General features: G+C 45.6%; 1 protein-coding gene across 1 annotated transcript in view; it reads left to right on the top strand.

Moving 5' to 3' along the window:
- LOC310773284 (plakophilin-4-like) overlaps nt 1-17,867 on the top strand; it is a gene marked incomplete at both ends in the record, with an annotated part of 65,490 nt that extends 47,623 nt beyond the window's left edge. The window contains 9 exons of the mRNA XM_083633165.1: nt 3,001-3,118; nt 5,585-5,779; nt 9,412-9,576; nt 10,694-10,844; nt 13,372-13,564; nt 15,753-15,955; nt 16,733-16,864; nt 17,239-17,312; nt 17,610-17,867. Coding sequence (XP_083489291.1) covers nt 3,001-3,118; nt 5,585-5,779; nt 9,412-9,576; nt 10,694-10,844; nt 13,372-13,564; nt 15,753-15,955; nt 16,733-16,864; nt 17,239-17,312; nt 17,610-17,867 — 1,489 coding nt within the window. The remainder of the gene's footprint in view (nt 1-3,000; nt 3,119-5,584; nt 5,780-9,411; nt 9,577-10,693; nt 10,845-13,371; nt 13,565-15,752; nt 15,956-16,732; nt 16,865-17,238; nt 17,313-17,609) is intronic.
- Between the last annotated feature and the right edge of the window lie 1,962 nt (nt 17,868-19,829).

The following is a 19,829-nucleotide window of genomic DNA, read 5'->3' as shown; positions in this document are numbered from 1 at the left end:
GAAGACCTCAGACCCCTCTGAAGTGAACTGAACTCAGCCCTCCTGGGGAGGTGGAACTACGTATAGTGTGAACAGAAAGAGGAATGAGGCCTCATCAGAGTGGAGCAGAAAGAGAACCGAGTCCTCTTTCAACTGAACTGACAATGGCTGGGTTTCCCAAAAGCTTATTTGCGCTAAGAAGCTAATTTAACTCTAAGGCCCCCTTAAGAAGCAAACGCGTTTCCCAATTGCTTCTTTACGAAGGCATGCATTTCCCAAAAGCTTCTTAGCGCTAAGAAGCTTCTTTGACCCTTCTTAAGGCTCCCGTAAGAAGCCAACGAAGCCAACGTGTTTTCCGATTGATTCTTAGCCTAAAATTATCTTCCAATTATCTTCTGTTAAGAAGGCTGCGTTTCCCAAAAGCTTCTTAGCGCTAAGATGATCTTTCGTTAAGAAGGTTTTGTAAGAAGGGTCTGGGGCATTCTTAACACCTTCTTAATGACAAAACACTGGCAGATCCAGCCGCGTCAGGCAAAAGGAGATACTTGTGTCCACTGTTCCTCTTGTGTTTTTCCCTTTTTCCTTTCTTTCATGCACCCTTTAGTGTTTAAAATTGGGGAACACTTGAAAATCTCCCCTCTATGTATGGTTACTTGTGTTTTAAATATTTTACCGTAGGCTATATTCCTCTAATCAGAATGGATTCCTTTTATAATGTTGTGGATTTATATAGCACCTTTCACAGAACCCAAGGTCGCTTAAATTCTGTAGTGTTTCTCTGTTTTGTTGTATGCTGTGTATATAAAGCAATTTGAACTGCAGTCCATGTCTGAAATAAATAATGTTTAATAAAGTTTAAGGGGGCCATGATTAGGTTATTCTACAACAGTGTTTCTCAACCACTGGGTCGTGGCCCACTGGTGGGCTCAGAGTGCCATCTAATGGGCCGCAGAGGACCTCTCACATCGAGATCGTGGACAGCTCCAGTTAAGATGCTTCTTAAGAGCCTTCTTTTTCTTTTCTTTTTTTCGTTTGGGAAACACTTCTTTGGAGCCTTCTTAACTCCTTAAGAAGCTTCTTTGTTGGGAAACTCAGCCAATGGCTGAGTTTCCCAACAAAGAAGCTTCACATCACAAAGAAGCTTCACATCTCGATGTGAGAGGTCCTCTGCGGCCCACTAGATGGCACTCTGAGCCCACCAGTGGGCCACGACCCAGTGGTTGAGAAACACTGTTGTAGAATAACCTAATCGTGGTCATGTTAAACAAGAACTTCTTCTATTAAACATTATTTATTTCAGACATGGACTGCAGTTCAAATTGCTTTATATACACAGCATGCAACAAAATTGCGAGAAACACTACAGAATTTAAGCGACCTTGGGTTCTGTGAAAGGTGCTATATAAATCCACAACATTCTTATTATAAAAGGAATCCATTCTGATTAGAGGAATATAGCCTACGATAACACATTTAAAACACAAGTAACCATACATACAGGGGAGATTTTCAAGTGTTCCCCAATTTGAAACACTAAAGGGTGCATGAAAGAAAGGAAAAAGGGAAAAACACAAGAGGAACAGTGGACACAAGTATCTCTTTTTGCCTGACGCGGCTGGATCTGCCATTGTTTCGTCATTAAGAAGGTGTTAAGAATGCCCCAGACCCTTCTTACAAAACCTTCTTAACGAAAGATCATCTTAGCGGTAAGAAGCTTTTGAGAAACACAGCCTTCTTAACGGAAGATAATTTTAGGCTAAGAAGCAATCGGGAAACGCGTTGGCTTCGTTGGCTTCTTACGGGAGCCTTAAGAAGTGTCAAAGAAGCTTCTTAGCGCTAAGAAGCTTTTGGGAAACGCATGCCTTCGTAAAGAAGCAATTGGGAAACGCGTTTGCTTCTTAAGGGGGCCTTAAGAAGGGTTAAATTAGCTTCTTAGCGCTAAGAAGCTTTTGGGAAACCCAGCCAATGTGGACACAAAAAGAACTGAGTCCGTTTTCTATTGGTCCACTTTTTGGTCCACTTGAGTTCACTTGGAGGGCTGAAAGGGACCAAGTGTGAAGGATAAGATGTTTTTTTTTTTAATGCAATAACTTTCAAACTTAATCAAATTTCAACAACAACAACAACAACAACAACAACAACAACAACATATTGGATCATATATATATATATTATGTAAAGAATAATTAGACTTTCTACAGCAGGGCCTCTTTAAATGACTCTCTCGTCAAACTGCTCTCTCCTCTCATAAAGAAGCCTGTAGGCTTTCTCTCCACTCTGAAGGTCTGAGGCAGATTGATGGTATAGAAATGCATTGTGGGAGTTCTGTGGCGTTGTGCAGTCCTCTCTCGTCTGAGCGCCGACTCAAGCTTCCTATTGGACAATCAGCTCCTCCTTGACTGTATCTGGGCAGGTTTCAAGCCACCGTGTGGGGGAGTCCACACACTGCAGCACAATCTGAATTAATGTGGCTCTGTGCATCTCTGTGCGTGTGCGCGCGTGTGTGTCCGTCGCGCATGCATGTGTGCGCACGCATGTGTGGTGTTTGTACTGTAGGTGTGTGAAAAATGTGTTTCTATTTGAGCATGACTATGTTTTTCAATGTGTGTGTGTGTGTGCGTGTTGTAAAAGACAGCGAGAGAATATGTGTGTGTGTGTGTGTGTGTGTGTGTGTGTGTGTGTGTGTGTGTGTGTACTGAGTGAGTGAGTGTGCCTGAATATGTTTGTGCCATCACAAATGTGTGCATGTGAGACAGAGAGAGACAGAATGTGTGTGTATGTTTGTGCAAATGTACGTTTCTTGTGCATAAGTGTGTCTGTGATAAAAGTAACCCAGAATTTTTAATTACTTGCAAACCTGTCTGCCTGTTATGCCTGTGTGTGCATGTGTGCGTTGTGTGCGTGTGCCTGCATGTATCTGTGTGTATGTGTGTGTGTGTGTGTGTGTGTGTGTGTGTGTGTGTGTGTGTGTGTGCATGTGTGTGCGTGCGTGTTTGTGTGTGTGTGTGTGTGTGGGTTTAGGAACCTGAGCTCAGCGGGGGAGGAAGCTCGCAGTCAGCTGCGTGTGTGTGAGGGTCTGGTCGACTCGCTGCTCTACGTCCTCAAAGCCTGCGTTAACACTGCAGACTATGACAGCAAGGTAGACGCATACACAGACACACACACACACACACACACACACACACACACACACACACACACACACTGCACTGCACAGTGACTAGATTTATTTGCCAAGTTAAACAAGGTGAATTGAGTTTGTATTTTTGTAAATACTACTATTACTACTACTACTACTACTCCTACTATACAATACAATACAATACAATACAATACAATACAATACAATACAATACAATACAATACAATACAATATACTTTATTGTCCCAGTGGGGAAATTAGTCTTGGACTTAATGCTGCACATAACTGCCTCCATAGTAGTAATAATAGAAAACAAACGTCTAAACAAAGCAGCACTTACACAACCACTATTACACATATTGCACATTGCACATACACTAGTACTACTACTGCTACTACTAGTGTTATTACTACTAATAGTACTACTAACACTACCAATAACAATAACATAGAATTTAGTAGCGTTACATTGCTGGCTTGTTGGAGAAGACCATGTCTGACTGTGGCAGTCCTTGGATGGGAGACTGGTGCTGGAAGTGGTGTTGGAAGACCAGTAGGAGGTGCTCTTCTCTCTGGTCTCATGAATAATCTCTCCAATGCTCCAGGGCAGAGACAGAGACTCTGTCCTGTGAGTGAGCACCGTCCTTCAGATGAGACGTCAAACCAAGGTCCTGACTCTCTGTGGTCAATAAAGATCCAATCTGCACTCTTCGCAAAAGTAGGGGTGTAACCCCGGTCCACTACTAGGGGGTGTAACCCCAGTGCCCTTGGGGGGTGTAACCCCAGTGCCCTTGGGGGGTGTAACCCCAGTGCCCTGGGGGGTGTAACCCCAGTGCCCTGGGGGGTGTAACCCCAGTGCCCTGGGGGGTGTAACCCCAGTGCCCTTGGGGGGTGTAACCCCAGTGCCCTTGGGGGGTGTAACCCCAGTGCCCTTGGGGGGTGTAACCCCAGTGCCCTGGGGGGTGTAACCCCAGTGCCCTTGGGGGGTGTAACCCCAGTGCCCTTGGGGGGTGTAACCCCAGTGCCCTGGGGGGTGTAACCCCAGTGCCCTTGGGGGGTGTAACCCCAGTGCCCTTGGGGGGTGTAACCCCAGTGCCCTTGGGGGGTGTAACCCCAGTGCCCTGGGGGGTGTAACCCCAGTGCCCTTGGGGGGTGTAACCCCAGTGCCCTTGGGGGGTGTAACCCCAGTGCCCTGGGGGGTGTAACCCCAGTGCCCTTGGGGGGTGTAACCCCAGTGCCCTTGGGGGGTGTAACCCCAGTGCCCTTGGGGGGTGTAACCCCAGTGCCCTGGGGGGTGTAACCCTGGTGCCCTTGGGGGGTGTAACCTAGCCTGGGTAAACCCATCCCCCAGCCCTTGCTAAATTCCCACACAGGCCTTCCTTCCATCATGGCCACCTAATCATCCCTTAAAGTCGAGGTGAACCCGTTCGTCACGTGCATCTGAGTCCGTTTCAGACTGAAAACAAATTGAGAGGCGGACCATATACGGTGTCGATGATTTGATTTGACAATTCTGTCGACTGGCTTTGGCATCGGCCAATCCTGGCATGTTCCACCCCCAAATCGGGTGGGATTCAACGTGTTGTCGTGCTACGCGAGTGGGATCCGCGGAGTACCAGGCAGCCACCGGCTTCGTGCGGAGCGAGCGGACAATCCAATGCATGGGTGCTACCTGCCCGCCTGGAATCTCCGAGAGACGACCCCTGACAGCCAGGGAGACTGTCAGGCTAGGAGGCGCGCGCCATTATCGTTATAAATGTAAATAATATTCCTGGAATGCGTGTTTTAACGAGCCAGTTACATTTCTTTGCATTCTTACACATTACCGTTTGATTTAGTTTGCATAATTGCTCAAGTTATTAGTTAGTTTATGGGCTAGAAACTCTGCCAGATGACAGGCACTAGGCGCCATTTTCCCCTTCATTTGGAAGAGAAAATTATCCTGAAATGAAGATTTGATTGACAGCTGCATGTCGTGAAATGATTGGTTGAAATGGGGTAACAATTTGATAGTACTAGGTGACGTCAGCAAACTGTAAATTACTGTTATCAATGAAATCTTGAAAAATGAACTTTTGATGTGAAAAAGTGTGAAAAACTAAAGAAATTAGATTTTTGTGATTTTTTTGGCATACATTATTAAATAGGTGCACTGCATACCCAGGTATTTGAACTAAAAGAAAAGGGTTATAAAAGTCATTTTTGGGTTCAGCTCGACATTAATATGTAATTGGCTCTTTCAGTCCTCAACTCTCCGCCGTGAGTGTTCTGGTGCAAACCGGGTGGGTGCTGCACATCAGTAGTAGGGTTAGGGTTAGGGTTAGGAAAAGTGCTACATAAATGCAATCAATTATTAATAATTGTTTAATGATTAATTTAATTTCTGTTATTTTGAATGATTGTATAATTTGAAACAAACCTTTATTGAACTCCAGGTTGCATGACAATGTTCTCCTCCCTCAGATCGTGGAGAACAGCGTGTGCACCCTGAGGAACCTCTCCTACCGGCTGGAGGTGGAGATGCCCTCCTCCCGTCTCCTAGGCAATCAGGAGCTGGACAACCTGCTGGGCTTTTCCTCCCCGGCCACTGAGCTCGACTACCTGTGCTGGGGCAAGAGGAGGCGTGGCAGGAAGAGGGGCGGCTGGCCCGACGACAAGGTACCAAACCAGGTCCGGAAGGTCTGGGGAAAGTTTGCAGAAATTCTGGGGCAATTCTGGGAAAAACCTGAGGAAAGTTTGGAAAATTCTGGGGAAATTCTTGGAAAGTCTGGGAATAGTCTGGGGAAAGTTTTGGGAAATTCTTGAGCAAGTTGGGGAAAAGTCTGAGGAAAGTTTGGGAAAATGCTGAGAAAATTATCTGAAAATTCTTGAGACATTTCTTGGGCAAGTCTTGGAAAGGTTTGGTGAAATTCTCAGAAAATACTTCGGCAAGTCTACAAAAAGTCTGAGGAAAGTCTGAAAAATATTGAGCGAGTCTGGGAAGACTGAAGAAAGTCTGGTGAAATTATCTGAAAATTATTGGGCAAGTCTGGGAAAGTTCTGGGAAATGATTGGGAAAATTATTGGCAAGTCTGGGGAAAGCTTGTGGAAAGCTTGGGAAAATTCACTGATAATTCGTGGAACATTATTAGGCAAAGGTCTGGAAAATTCTGGGGAAAGTCTTGGAAGTGGATGTGATTGTTTCCAGGTCTTAAAGTCAAATGATCAAAATATAACATGAATAGTTTCCATCTATATGCACCTAGAAGTACATGGCAACATGAGCAGCCTTGTCCATCATAATCCACTTTTATAAATTTATTTAAACGAAGTCAGAAATAAACAAAACAAAGTCAGAAATACACGGCATGTCTGCCCGTGTCTGTTTTCCGGGTATAATAGAGACAGTCAATGTGCTTCTCGATAAGCCCTTCCAGGGTTTCTTACCTCTCCAAGCACTGATATGTATTGTATTTTATTAATTTCCCCTCCAGGTGAAATACACTTGGCATGTATTGTCTTTACAGTGCAAATCAATAAAAATGTGTGGGAACGCCCACAAAATATTAAACGGCTGGCGCGCGAGTGGGGTCAAACCGCCGATATATCTCAATGGGCTGACTCACTAAAGGACGGTGCTGCGGCTCTAAACTACAGGTTTGGGGGTTCTAGAGCAGAACACAAGACGTCTGCTCAGATTAGGGCATTCACGACTAGTGAATTTTACTAGTCGACTAGTCGTCCATAAAGGTAGTCGACTAGTCGACTAGCCGTTTTTTTTTTTTTTTTTAATCTTTAAGAAAGAACATGAGGTATTTACACGACATACATGGACTATCATATCCCATATCCCATATCCCCCACAAAGAACATGCCACGGTTTATCAAACCCTTTCTCCCTAATTTCCTTTCATTTTCCAAAGGAGAAGATGGGTCACATGACGTGCAAATGCGGAAAATCTGTTTCCATTACACTTTTGCGATAAACTGCTATATCGACACGTCTGAAAAACCACCTCATGAGAGCGCAAAAACGTTTTGCGATATTTGGGAGCTTTTTCGAAATTTACGTGTTTCCATTACCCAATTTCTATTGCGATATTTAGATTTTGCGCATTTCTGACGGTAATGGAAACACGACTACTGTCACTTCAGGCTTGGCTATGTCTGTTCTGTGTTCTGACACTTTTACTGAGTGACAGGTCAGCTCGAGGTCTAAGTTTGTGGTTGCCTGACGTGTGAATCCTTGGGTGTCTCACGATTCGATTGAACAAAACAAAACAAGAAAACTGCATAAGATACACAATAATCCAAGAACAAACAAGACTATTGGACAAACAACCAAACAAAAACAATGCATTGAAAGTAAATACATACTTACATACAACGACTAGTCGACTACTAAGCACAGTGTCAACTAGTGGTTTTACTAGTCGACTAGTCTGTGAATGCCCTAGCTCAGATGTGCGTTTACTGTGGTGGTTAAATCCCGTGTCTGCCTGGGCTGGGCTATCAGCTAAATTCTAACTTTGCTGAATGGATAGAACGGGGGATTTACCCCACCCTGACCACGCCCCCAGCCAGGCGGAGCCAGCTAACCCAGCGTCTATTGTGGGTGTTCCTAGAGCCTGTATGGGCGTTCCCAGACATGCCGACTGTCTCTATACTCCTGCCTGGGGGGCTTTAGACGGAGGTAGGGTAGAGCATCGAGGTTTGAGCGACGATTTGAGGGCGAATGGAGTTACGAGACTTACTCACAAGATCATTTTAATGCTTTTCCACTGGTTAAATTTAGTAAAACCCACAGAGAGACGTGAAGGTTGACCAATGGCATTGATTTATGACAAAAAATTAAAATGTGAAAAAAGGGACATACGCCCGACAGCGACGATTTCTTAATGTCATTAAACAGACCATAGTCAATTTATATTCACAATAGAGATCCCCTTAGGTGAGGAGATCCTGATTTAATAGGCTGTTTATAAAGCCTTGTGCCATTTCATTATCTTTCAATGCCTTAAAAGTATTATTGGTGTGTAAAATTGGCTTGGTACCAACAGGTATGATGTCTCCAGCCTTTCCTGTAGAGTTTTTTAATACGTTTGGGTTAGTTAACTTTGATACTAAGACCAAATTTACTCCTGTGCCAGTTACTGCGTTCCAGTACATACTTGGTTCCCAAACTGGGTCAGTGGTCCATGGTGCTCTGCCTGGTGGTCCGCCAGAGCATTGCATTTTCTTTCTATTTTTTTTTAACAGACAACAGTTTTTACATACACAATAACCGTGAGGAGTAGGCTTGGGCTGATTTTTTAAAGCCAGAGTGAAGCTTATGGTAGCATATGAAACTAGAAGACCTAAGGCATTGATTGGTACCAACCATGTCATGCTAGCTTGTCAGGAAGGTGGCTAAATAACACTCCAAAGTTATTGTGTTGAGGGGGAAAAAAAATTCAAAGGGGATTTTTCACAGCTCAATGTTGTGTGTGTGTGTGTGTGTGTGTGTGTGTGTGTGTGTGTGTGTGTGTGTGTGTGTGTGTGTGTTGTGTGTGTGTGTGTGTGTGTGTGTGTGTGTGTGTGTGTGTGTGTGTGTGTGTGTGTGTGCAGGGGCGGACTGGGATCATAATTCAGGCCGGGCATTAGATACCAAGCAGGCCAGGCCAATACGGGCCGACGCGCGTGCCGGCGTCCGAAGGGCGTTTGAAGCTCAATTTGGGCCGTTTGAAGCCCAATTTGGGCCGTTTGAAGCCAGATTTGGGTCGTTTAAAGCCAGATTTGGGCTGTTTGAAGCCCGATTTGGGCCGTTTGAAGCCCAATTTGGGCCAAGTCCAATTTTACAATGAGATGCACCCACTTTAAACCTGAATAAAGTAATAAAACCACTAGTAAACCAGTAGGCGGCGCCTGGCCTGCTGTTCAGTGAGGCCAGGCCAGGCCACCGGGCATTTGCCCGACGTGCCCGATTATGCAGTCCGCCACTGTGTGTGTGTGCGTGTGTTTAGAACCAGTATGTTGCTATTTAGCCTTTCTGATGCTATTGCATGGTTAAACTAGCAAATCTTATTTCATGGGGGGAACAAAATTTGTATCCGCAGTGGAAATGGTCCCTTGGAAATTTGGTTTGGTACATAGTGGTATTTGGTCTGAAAAGTTTAGGAACCCCTGCAGTAGATGATGCAAGGATGGTATTTGTGCATTTACATCATGATCTATGGACAGTTGTGCTATAATTGCGATTATAATAATTATGTTTTGAGGAACATACTTGTTGTGCATGCCCCCTAAATGACCCACATCCCTGTCCCCAGCAGTGGGACACCGTGGGGCCAGTCTCGCACCCTCAGCGGGGGGCGGAGCTTCTGTGGCAGCCCACCGTGGTCAAGCCATATCTCAGCCTGCTCTCCGAGAGCTCAAACCCCGCCACGCTAGAGGGCGCCGCTGGGTCGCTGCAAAACCTCTCCGCCGGGAACTGGAAGGTAACACTGTTTTTTGGTTCTCTTTTCTTTCTTTTTTTCCCTCTCTTCCCCCCCCCGGATTTTTTTTCATCCCCCATTAGTGCTCATTTTAATTTATTTATCCTGGTTGCTGCTCCACCCTCTGCCGATCTGGGGAGAGCCGAAACTGGCTCCATGCTTCCGCCGAGACATGGGCAGTAGCCAGCCGCTTCTTTTCACCTGACAGGGGAAGCTTCACCGGTAGGACATAGCAGGTGGGAGGATCACCCTATTATATAACGAGTTCCCCTCCCTCCGAACAGGCGCCCCTAACGACCAGAGGAGGCAACACTTCAGCGACCAGGATATTGCATGTTTTGGTGTGGGGTTCCTATATGAAGGAAACCCCCAGGGGGCACGGGGAGAACATGCAAACTCCAAACAGAAAGGCCCTTTTGACGACCCCACCCGGGCGGCACTGTGGGCACTCGAGGACATGCGGACGGGCACGCAGCTCCTTCAGCGCTCACAGCATCCCAGGTGGGAATCGAACCCAGGACCTTCTAGCTGTGAGGCGACAGCGCTTCAAACGGTCCAAACGGTTTGTCAAAATATCTCCAGGAAAGCAGTTTGTGTCTCCACAGGTTTGTTACTTTTAAGATTTGTTTTACACAGACCAAAGAAAATGAGCTGGAAGTGTAAAACCTCCAGACACAAACACAAAAACCTTTAGCTTTGAAGTCTAAAAGGCGGGAATTGAACCCTCAACCCATTAATATCTCCATAACAACAGAGTCTGTGTTTTGTAAGGCACTCAACATTGTTTCCACGAACCGTATAATCCAGCTCCTGCCCGAGGTCACTGCAGGGTAAGTGGTTATTGTCCCCCTATGGGTCGTCTCCATCCTTCCATCCATTTGTTTGGCACCCTGTAATGTTGACTTTGTGCCATCGACAATGAATGGGACTAAACCAAGGGTAGATCTACATCAGTGGTGGGTGGGGGCAACATATTTATTACTATTTGCTTTGTGTGTGTGTTTGTGTGTGTGTGTGTGTGTGTGTGTGTGTGTGTGTGTGTGTGTGTGTGTGTGTGTGTGTGTGTGTGTGTGTGTGTGTGTGTGTGTGTGTGTGTGTGTGTGTGTGTGTGTGTGTCCAGTTCTCGGCCTACATCCGTGCGGCAGTGCGTAAGGAGAAGGGTCTGCCCATCCTGGTGGAGCTGCTGAGGATGGAGAGCGACCGCGTGGTTTGCTCCGTCAGCACCGCCCTGCGCAACATGGCCCTCGACTGCAGGAACAAGGAGCTCATAGGTGCACGTGCGCGCACACACACACACACATTCATTCCTTAGATAAAATTGGCTAAGGTCGCTTTCACATATAAGCTGGTGGACTCGGTGCGATTCCGGGGGGTGAAGTTGCATTTGTTGCATTTTTCATTTGGTCCGGTTCGCTTTCACACATTTCACACACAATTTGTCAAGCGCACCAAACTTTCTGAACAATGTCACATGGTCTAAATGGTCACTCATCTATTGGACAGGATAGAGAAGGGAAATCTCTCCTCTCCAGCAGGCTTCTAGCCTGGCTGAGGGCTGAGTGAACAACACAAGTGAATCCGCAAAACACAAACCATGGAGCAACACCACCTGCGATATTGGGATTTCTGGTTTTACTTTGGTGTTACTATCAAATAATTATTTAACAAGAATGTGCCCAATATGAGCAGCAGATGAGGCAGCGAGCTGTTGAACATTTCATTCTGCAGATGAGATGAGCGAGGCAGTACGTACCGAAGGAAAAGGCGAGCCCTGTTGAGAGACAACGATGTGTTGTTGTTGTTACTATGACAACGTACGTCGAGCGCGAGGAATCGAGCGCCAGATTTCTAGTTGCTATAAAATCAGCCAGAAATCTCGGGAAGAACAACCACAACTGCTTTAAAGCTGTAGTGCGGCAGCCTGGTTCAATCTAGTTCAATCATCCTGAACGTGACCTCACATCCTGTTTGGCTCTACGTATCAGTCTGGACTCCAATCTGTCCACAGTGATTGCAGTGGGTGGGAGTACTTGCCTTGACAGACAACTCCTACAGCCAATCAGAGAAACTCTGCTGGATACTCCTGTTCTTGTTTAATTGTCATTGGGTCTATTTCTGCAATAACTGCACTTACGGCTGTGTTTACTCTACTCAACAAACGTTAATGTTGCAGCTTGTTGTTTCGGGAGCCGCAGAGCCATTAGTGTTTTGCCAGCGGCATCCCTGATTGACCAGTTATGATGTAAACTACGAGGCAGGTCCCTGATTGGCCCGTGGACTTTGTAATTTCTGAAAACGCCCACACCAGGTTGGAGGCCAAACGGATCCGCGGAATGAAACAAATGTGAGTTCACGTGATCTGGAAGGTTTACCAGGCTAGTAGTGTGGCACTGTTATATCTCCCCCTTCTGGAATTGCGACTAATTGTAATTACAGAAACACTGTCGACACGTGCTTACATCATAGGCTCCACTGTAGCCTACCCCTTCGCTATTGTTGCGGCTGTAAAACAGTGGATAAATAGTTTTGAGCATCAACGACAAAATGAATCGTTTCACTTTTTTTTTTATCCCTATTCAAGTTACCAGAAGGCTAACCTGAAGTCAGCCGGCTCTGTGCACCAGAGCTTTCTGCACTCATCTGGCCAGCGCGGGAATGTTGCCTCCGACAGGATATTTAAAAACTACATTTAACTACATTCAACTATATAAAAAATACTGTGAAATATGGAGAGATTTACCTGGCGGCTTAATCAGCATTGTGTGAACTTGTTTGGCAAGGGCTTGAATGTACTGCAGGTAAAGAACTTAGCTAGCTACCTAGGGTCTCTACGAACCAGTAATCCCTTAGTCTCGCTAGCCAGCCTCTCTTCCCTTCCATCAGAGAGTCTGGCGCCACAGGTTTCCATTGTGGGATTGCGAAAAAAATGGTCTCTTTGGGTTAACCAATCATCCTCGTCTTGGGCGGTGCTTAGCGTTAGTGCCCTTGGAAAATAGTTTTGGGGTGGAACTTGTGTCGGCGGAACATTTACACAGGAGGAGGAGAGCTCACAGGCATAAAGTCACTGTTAGACAGCAAATGTTCTAAACATATTCTCTTGATATCTTTACAACCATCCACCGAAAGTGCCGAGCAGGCCTTCTTTATTGCACAATCCAAATTTTCTTCAAAACTTGCCATTTTCAGCGTGTAGCAATGAGTTAGCCTGTAGGTTTCTGCCGTTAGCTTTCTACGCTAGCTAGTTAGCGTTCGGCGGGAGCATTACAGCGACACACATGGGAGCGGAAGCTGCTCTGATTGACATATGGTCGGAGCCAATGAACAGAGCGTGACAGAGCTTGCAAGCGGGGGAGCGGATATCCTGCTGCCACCGAAACAGCCGCTCGAATGGGAGAGCAGCTTTAGAGCAGGGGCGGGCTGATCCCCGTTGCCTGTTTCCACGGCGCCAGACTCTCTGATGGAAGGGAAGAGAGGCTGGCTAGCGAGACTAGTAATCCCTTAAAATACCCTGACATTTACATACTGTAAATTCAGCCCTTATTTCATGCAAAATCCCCTTAACATGAGCTAAGGTAACATCGATTTGTCGGCCCAATGGTGGCGCATGGTAGACACTATCGTTCAGAAGACTTGGCAGTCCAGTGGGGAATCTGTGTTGTTTGTATGATCTTCACAATCGAAATGGCCGCTGTGTGAATACTTACAATCGAGCTGGAAATAATTGAATAGTGAATATTTGAGTACTGGGTTAAGACTCACCGGTCTAAACGAAGCCCATGTGTGTGTCTCCTCCTCCAGGGAAGTACGGTATGCGGGACCTGGTGAACCGGCTGCCCGGCGGCAGTCCGTCGCTGCTGTCGGACGAGACGGTGGCATCAGTCTGCTGCACACTGCACGAGGTCGCCAGCCGCAACATGGACAACGCCAAAGCTTTAGCCGACAGCGGGGGCATCCAGAAGCTTGTGGACATCAGCAAAGGACGAGGCAAGGGGTACGAAAACACATGCTCTCTTCTGTCGCCTCAACTCAAAACAAGTTCAAACTAGCTTAATGTTGGCATTTTAGCAAGTCATGTATCACATTTATTTACTACGACGCCATACTTGTTTTCAGAGCAGAATTGTTTTTTGGGAGCACAAAGCGTTTCCATATCTGTCATAATCTGCTTTTTACCGGAGGACCAGGTGCCAAGCTTGCCCCATTATACTCTATACTATTATACAAGCTTGCCCCATTATACTCTATACTATTATACTCTATACTATTATACAAGCTTGCCCCATTATACTCTATACTATTATACTCTATACTATTATACAAGCTTGCCCCATTATACTCTGGCAGGCATATCCTCAAATCAAATTGCCAAGGCGGCTGAGCGGGCGGGCGGTGTCTGTTAGTCACGTTTTATTTGTGACGTCGGCCCAGCTGACCGATCCCACACGGCCCAGGCCCAGGCTGTTACGTGGTTTTAGGTCTGGCTGTTATGTGGTTTTAGGTCTGGCTGTTATGTGGTTTTAGGTTTGGCTGTTAACGTGGGATTTAGGCCAGGGTGTTACGTGGTGGTAGGTCTGGCTTTTACGTGGTTTTAGGCTAGGCAGTTACGTGGTTTTAGGTCTGGCTGTTATGTGGTTTTAGGTCTGGCTGTTACGTGGTTTTACGCCAGGCAGTTACTGTACGTGTTTTTAGGTCTGGCTGTTACGTGGTTTTAGGCCAGGCAGTTACTGTACGTGGTTTTAGGTCTGGCTGTTACGTGGTTTTACGCCAGGCAGTTACTGTACGTGGTTTTAGGTCTGGCTGTTACGTGGTTTTAGGCCAGGCAGTTACTGTACGTGGTTTTAGGTCTGACTGTTACGTGGTTTTAGGCCAATGAAAGGGAGCTGTCAATCAACTGTGATCTGAACACACCCCCACAATCCCAATAAATGGTGTAGCCATATGAGCTGTTTTTGCCCTGGGCTTTATAATGCCAGGTCGTCATTGTAAATAAGAATTTGTTCTTAATGACTTACCTGGTTAAATAAAGGTTAAATAAAAAAATATATATAATAGTTATTAATGTTCTTTTTTTAAGGAACTGTTGGTGGATGCTTAACTCATTCACTGCCAACAACGTATGAACACGTTTTCAGAATCCAGCTGTTCCCTGCCAACAACGTGTTTACACGTTTTTGGCATCGATTTTTTTTTTTTGACGGTGGGTTGTGCATCTAAGCCTTTTACATCTCTTATATAATTATTGGAGCCACCGAACGTTTACAACCCATTCCACCGACCCACTAAGTGGCAACAGTGCTCTCCTTGCTAGAGGAAGGAAAGCATTTTTTTAACTTGTCAAGCCATTCTCAGCCCAGCCATTCTCCTTTTCGCGCTGATTGCTGGCGATGCGGGATTGCAAATTTACATAATAGATTCAGCCGATCTACTATGATCGGGTGATAGATTACAGGTGGACGAACACACTTTGAAACACGCAGCATAAATATGACCAGAATCGCAAAAGCTTCTCTCAACCAAAACTCCAAACGAGTGAGTCCATCCCGACTTCCTCAAACAGCGGCTGTGCAGACAGGCACAGGAGAGCAGCAAAGCACTGACTGGTGACAAGCTTGTCCGCCCACGGAGGGCGGAGTTGAAGCAACTCGAGAGGGAGGGAGAGAGAGAGAGAGAGAGAGAGAGAGAGAGAGAGAGGGAGGGAGAGCGAGAGGGAGGGAGAGAGAGAGAGAGAGCGAGAGGGGGAGGGAGAGAGAGAGACAAAAATGAATGGTTAAAGTGACAGTTCCATCCAATTTCACAAAAAGCCGTTTATCTCTGAATATTCTTTTTCACGCTAAAACCATGCTGTATTCAACTGCTAATGCTTACATAACTACTAACTCTACAAACTAACTCTTTTAGACAGAGAAAGTACACATTCTATTAGTACTTTTGAGATATTGTATGTTCACAAACTCCAAGCTGAAACGAATCCTCGGCTCTTATAAAATGAGCCATAATCCTCAAAAAACGGCTTGGCAGAAGCTATCTACAGCAAAAAAAAACGTCTGGCAGTCAATGTGTTAATATGACACTCAAGTTTGATATGATACTCTATATGCATTTCACTTCAATTTAATTTAAAATTTTGAGGCCATTTTTAATTGGTTTTAACTATGTGTTTCCATGTCGTTGTGTCTCAGGTACTCGATGAAGGTGGTGAAGGCAGCAGCTCAGGTGTTGAACACTCTGTGGCAGTACAGAGAGCTGAGGAGCCTCTACAAGCAGGATGGATGGAACTACACCCACTTCGTCACTCCTGTCTCCACACTGGAGCGAGACCGCTACCGCTCCCAGCCCACCCTGCCCACCAGCCCCCTGCACATGTCCCCCGTCATCCAGTCAGGTCAGACATCCAGCTAGACAGCTTATTTTCCAGCTCCACCTAGAAAGGAACTGTTATTTTCTTAGAAAGTTTCCTGGAAAGAAGCATGAAGTGATGTAATATTTATATATCAAATAGCAGCAGTCTAGCGAGTCGATCAGATACTGACATTTTTATTTATTTATTTTTTAGCCTTTATTTAACCCATTGATACCTGATGCAGAATTTGTGTGTATATCCCTCATTTGTGTGTGTATCCCTTTAAGACCGCGAACCGTCTTAAAGGGATACACACGCAAATGCTGCATCAGGTATCAATGGGTTAAACAGGTAAAATCACATTGAACCCGAAGTCTCATTTACAAGTGCGACCTGTAAACATGCCTAAATAGTTGCCTGCAAAGAACTACAAAACTATTAATAAACTACAGTATTTACGGCAAAATAATGACCAGAGGTCAATGATCAGAAGTCATTATTCAGATATACATATAGTTAGTTCTGAATTCTGAATTCTGAATTAATTTAAAATTTCCTATACTATTACAGCATTCCATGGTTCACACACACACACACACACACACACACACACACACACACACACACACACACACACACACACACACACACACACACACACACACACACACACACACACACACACACACACACACACACACACTAGAATTGTGTCCACAACAAATCTCCCATAGTAGACAATGAAGACAATGTTACGAATTAAGGTTTTAATCATTTTTTTATTTGTTTTCATTTTTCTGTTGTTGTTTTTTTTGCCAGGTGGTAGTGCAACATCCTCTCCAGCGATGCTCGGGATAAGAAGACACAGTTCAAACTACCAGAGGGCACAGTCATCTATGCAACTCGACACGTATTACGGGGACAACAGTTTACACAAGCAGCAGTACACAGGTCAGCAATACTTGTAGTAATGGGGTGTTTCCCAGGGATCTATGTGTGGACCACTGTTTGTTGTGGTCTTCTTCTCTACATGGTAGAATGGTAGTAAATTTGAATGATGCCATTCAAAATGTATTATTAATTATATATAATTATTATATTATATTATTATTTATTATTATTATGCTTATAATATTAATTATATTATATTATTATAAGCAATCCAATCCAAAGTGATGATCCTTAAAGTGTCAAAATGTCAAAATCAACTGTATTTGGGCTAACCCCCCCCCCCCTCTCTCTGTCTGTCTGTCTCTCTCTCTCTCTCTCTCTCTCTCTCTCTCTCTCTCTCCCGCTCTCTCTGGTGTTGTATTTTTCCATTTCAGAGTCTGAGAAGAAAACCCCATATTTCATTGGGACATATTCCTCCCAATCAGGAGAGGATCTAAGAAGGTCCCAGGTGAGATAATTCAACCCTAGAAAAAACATTTGACTCAATTCCCCCCCTCATGATTTCAGCTTACCGTTCATAATTAAGGTCAAATGCATATCGTTGTCCCTGGGTGTGAACGCTGTTTGAACGCAAGCCAATCAATGTTACGTTAGAATGGCTGTGTAGCGGAGTGATATACATGCAGTAAACCGTCCAGTGATGTTATACTGAAACATCATCACAGCTGGAATGCCTCTTGTCCAATCAAATTGCGGAACTAACTTTTGTATAAATGAACTTAACATAACGTTTTTCTTCTGGCAGCATCCAGAGCCATTCTATGACGAGCCAGACAGGAATAACTACAACAGCTATAGAATGTACCTGTCATCCCCTCAAGGCTACGGGGAGGAGCGGTACGAGGACGAGCCGGTGCAGCTGACCCCGACCTCCCCCGAGGGCTACGCCAGCCAGTCCCTCAGATTCAAAGCCAACACAAACTACGTGGACTTCTACTCCACCACACGGAGGCCTTCCAACAGGGCGAGCAAGTACACCGGCTCCCCCGACTCCTGGGTGTAGAGAGCCAAACGGACACCGCGTACGTTTCACTCCGGCGTTCGTTTGGGAGCGTGTCTGTGTTCCCTCAACCCTATGTTCCCTCAGCCCTATATTCCCCCTCAGCGCTATGTTCCCTCAGTTCAGTACCAAATGTGATATGTCTTTCCCCAGAATGGGGAAGGCATGACCTGCCCTACTCTGCCTCTGATTGGCTTATCCTGATATTTTACCCTAACCTCAATCATCACTCCTTATGCCTAAACCTAACCAATCATCACTCCCCATGCCGAAACCTAACCAATCATCACTCCCCATGACTAAATCTAACCAATCATCACTCCCCGTGCCTAAATCTAACCAATCAGCACTCCCCATGCACCCAATCAGAGGCAGAGTAGAGTGGGTCATGCCTTTGCCCTGCGGAAAGACATTTTGTGTACATAAACCTACCTTCTAACCCTGATGCTGAGGGAACATACATGTAGGGCTGAGGGAACATAGGGATGAGCCCGTTCCTTCCCGTGGGTGTTTGTGTGTAGCTGGAGTGCACGTGGCTACGCTGCGTGCTTGTGCGAAAGTCTGAGAATGCATGTGTGAATCTGTGTTGAAACTGGATTGACCGACCAGAGCCTGGTTTCCCACAAGCATCTTTCGACCAAAGTGAGTTTTTGTGCCGTTGTAAGTGAATGCTGCAAAGGTGAACTGGAAGAAAAGATGCTTTGGTGACAAACTCCAAGCCAAACATTGTTGTTTGTAACGTCGACTGAAGTTTGTTTTCTTCTCTGCAGTAAAGTGTGCAGTGTGTGTTCAGCCCAGTATCACGCCAAAGCATGTATAGTGCCGCCTGGGCACTGTGCCACGGCGTGCCAGTGTCACGTTTTGGTTCGCCTAGGCACGCATGACGCCACGGATATGTGACATTCAAGTAGCCACAAAACAAGCAAGGGAGAAGCGATAAGATGGGCAGACCTGCGATAGCATTCTCATCTTTAAACCAAGAGAACAAGCGAGAGAAGTGGGTTCGCCTCGAGGCATTTGTTCCATTTTTAACCCCTACCCAAACCATAACCCTAACCGTAACCAAGTAACCATCGGTTACACCAAGTCTCAGCAGGCCCGGTTCCACTGGGCTGTTGACCCAAGGCTAGAGCTGAGCGGCTCGTGGTGGATCGACCCGCCGGGCTGGGCAGCGCTGCAGTAGCTGCTCACTCTGGGAGATGGTGTTTCACGCTGGACAGGGGCAAAGCATCGCGTAGTCTCGAAGTAGCCAGCCATAGATATCTACATCTGGTAGACAACTCTTGAAAGTGGTTAAGGACCGCCCGCTAAGACCAGAATAAAATGCACGACAGACGTATGAATTGACCAACCATGGACCTCCTTATTTGCGTGACACAACTCGTGGGGTGATATTTTCAACGATGCACCAATGCACGCAGACAGCCGGACTTCGGCCATGATACTATTGGAGCCACAACATTTTCTTGTGGCAAAACCTAGAAATGCTGACTTGTGATTCAAACCCTCCGTCGCTGGAAGTGACGAGTCTATTACTGTACATGCTTTACTTTACTGTACATGCCTTGGCGTGATATCGGGTTGGTGTGTTGGCTTTATAACATAAATATTGTCTGCCAGCATCTTGAATGCGAGAGAAAAGGAACTTCCTGTGAAAACACCACAACTGGGTCAAATACTATTTGTAATTGCGAATAATTATTTGCATTTATTTTAACCTGCTTGGTCCTATATAGGAAAACATAAGAAACATAAGAACAAAGTTCAGACAGTCAATTTGGTATTCTGTCCTCTCAATGAATTCTATCTGGTGCAGTAAACCAAAAGGACATGGTATTCATGCTCTAGATATTATTTTCTCATATTATTTGAGCCAGGTCCAGAAAAGACAAGCTTACGGAGGAGTGTCTTCGCTCTTTGGGCCTCTAAAGACTCAGAGAACCAGGGTTCCATCAGGAACCCATC

The sequence above is a fragment of the Poromitra crassiceps genome (genome assembly GCF_964638095.1).
Source record: "Poromitra crassiceps genome assembly, chromosome: 3".
Classification (NCBI taxonomy): domain Eukaryota; kingdom Metazoa; phylum Chordata; class Actinopteri; order Beryciformes; family Melamphaidae; genus Poromitra; species Poromitra crassiceps.
Note: the sequence above shows the minus strand (reverse complement) of the source record. Positions and strands in the feature narration are given on the sequence as shown.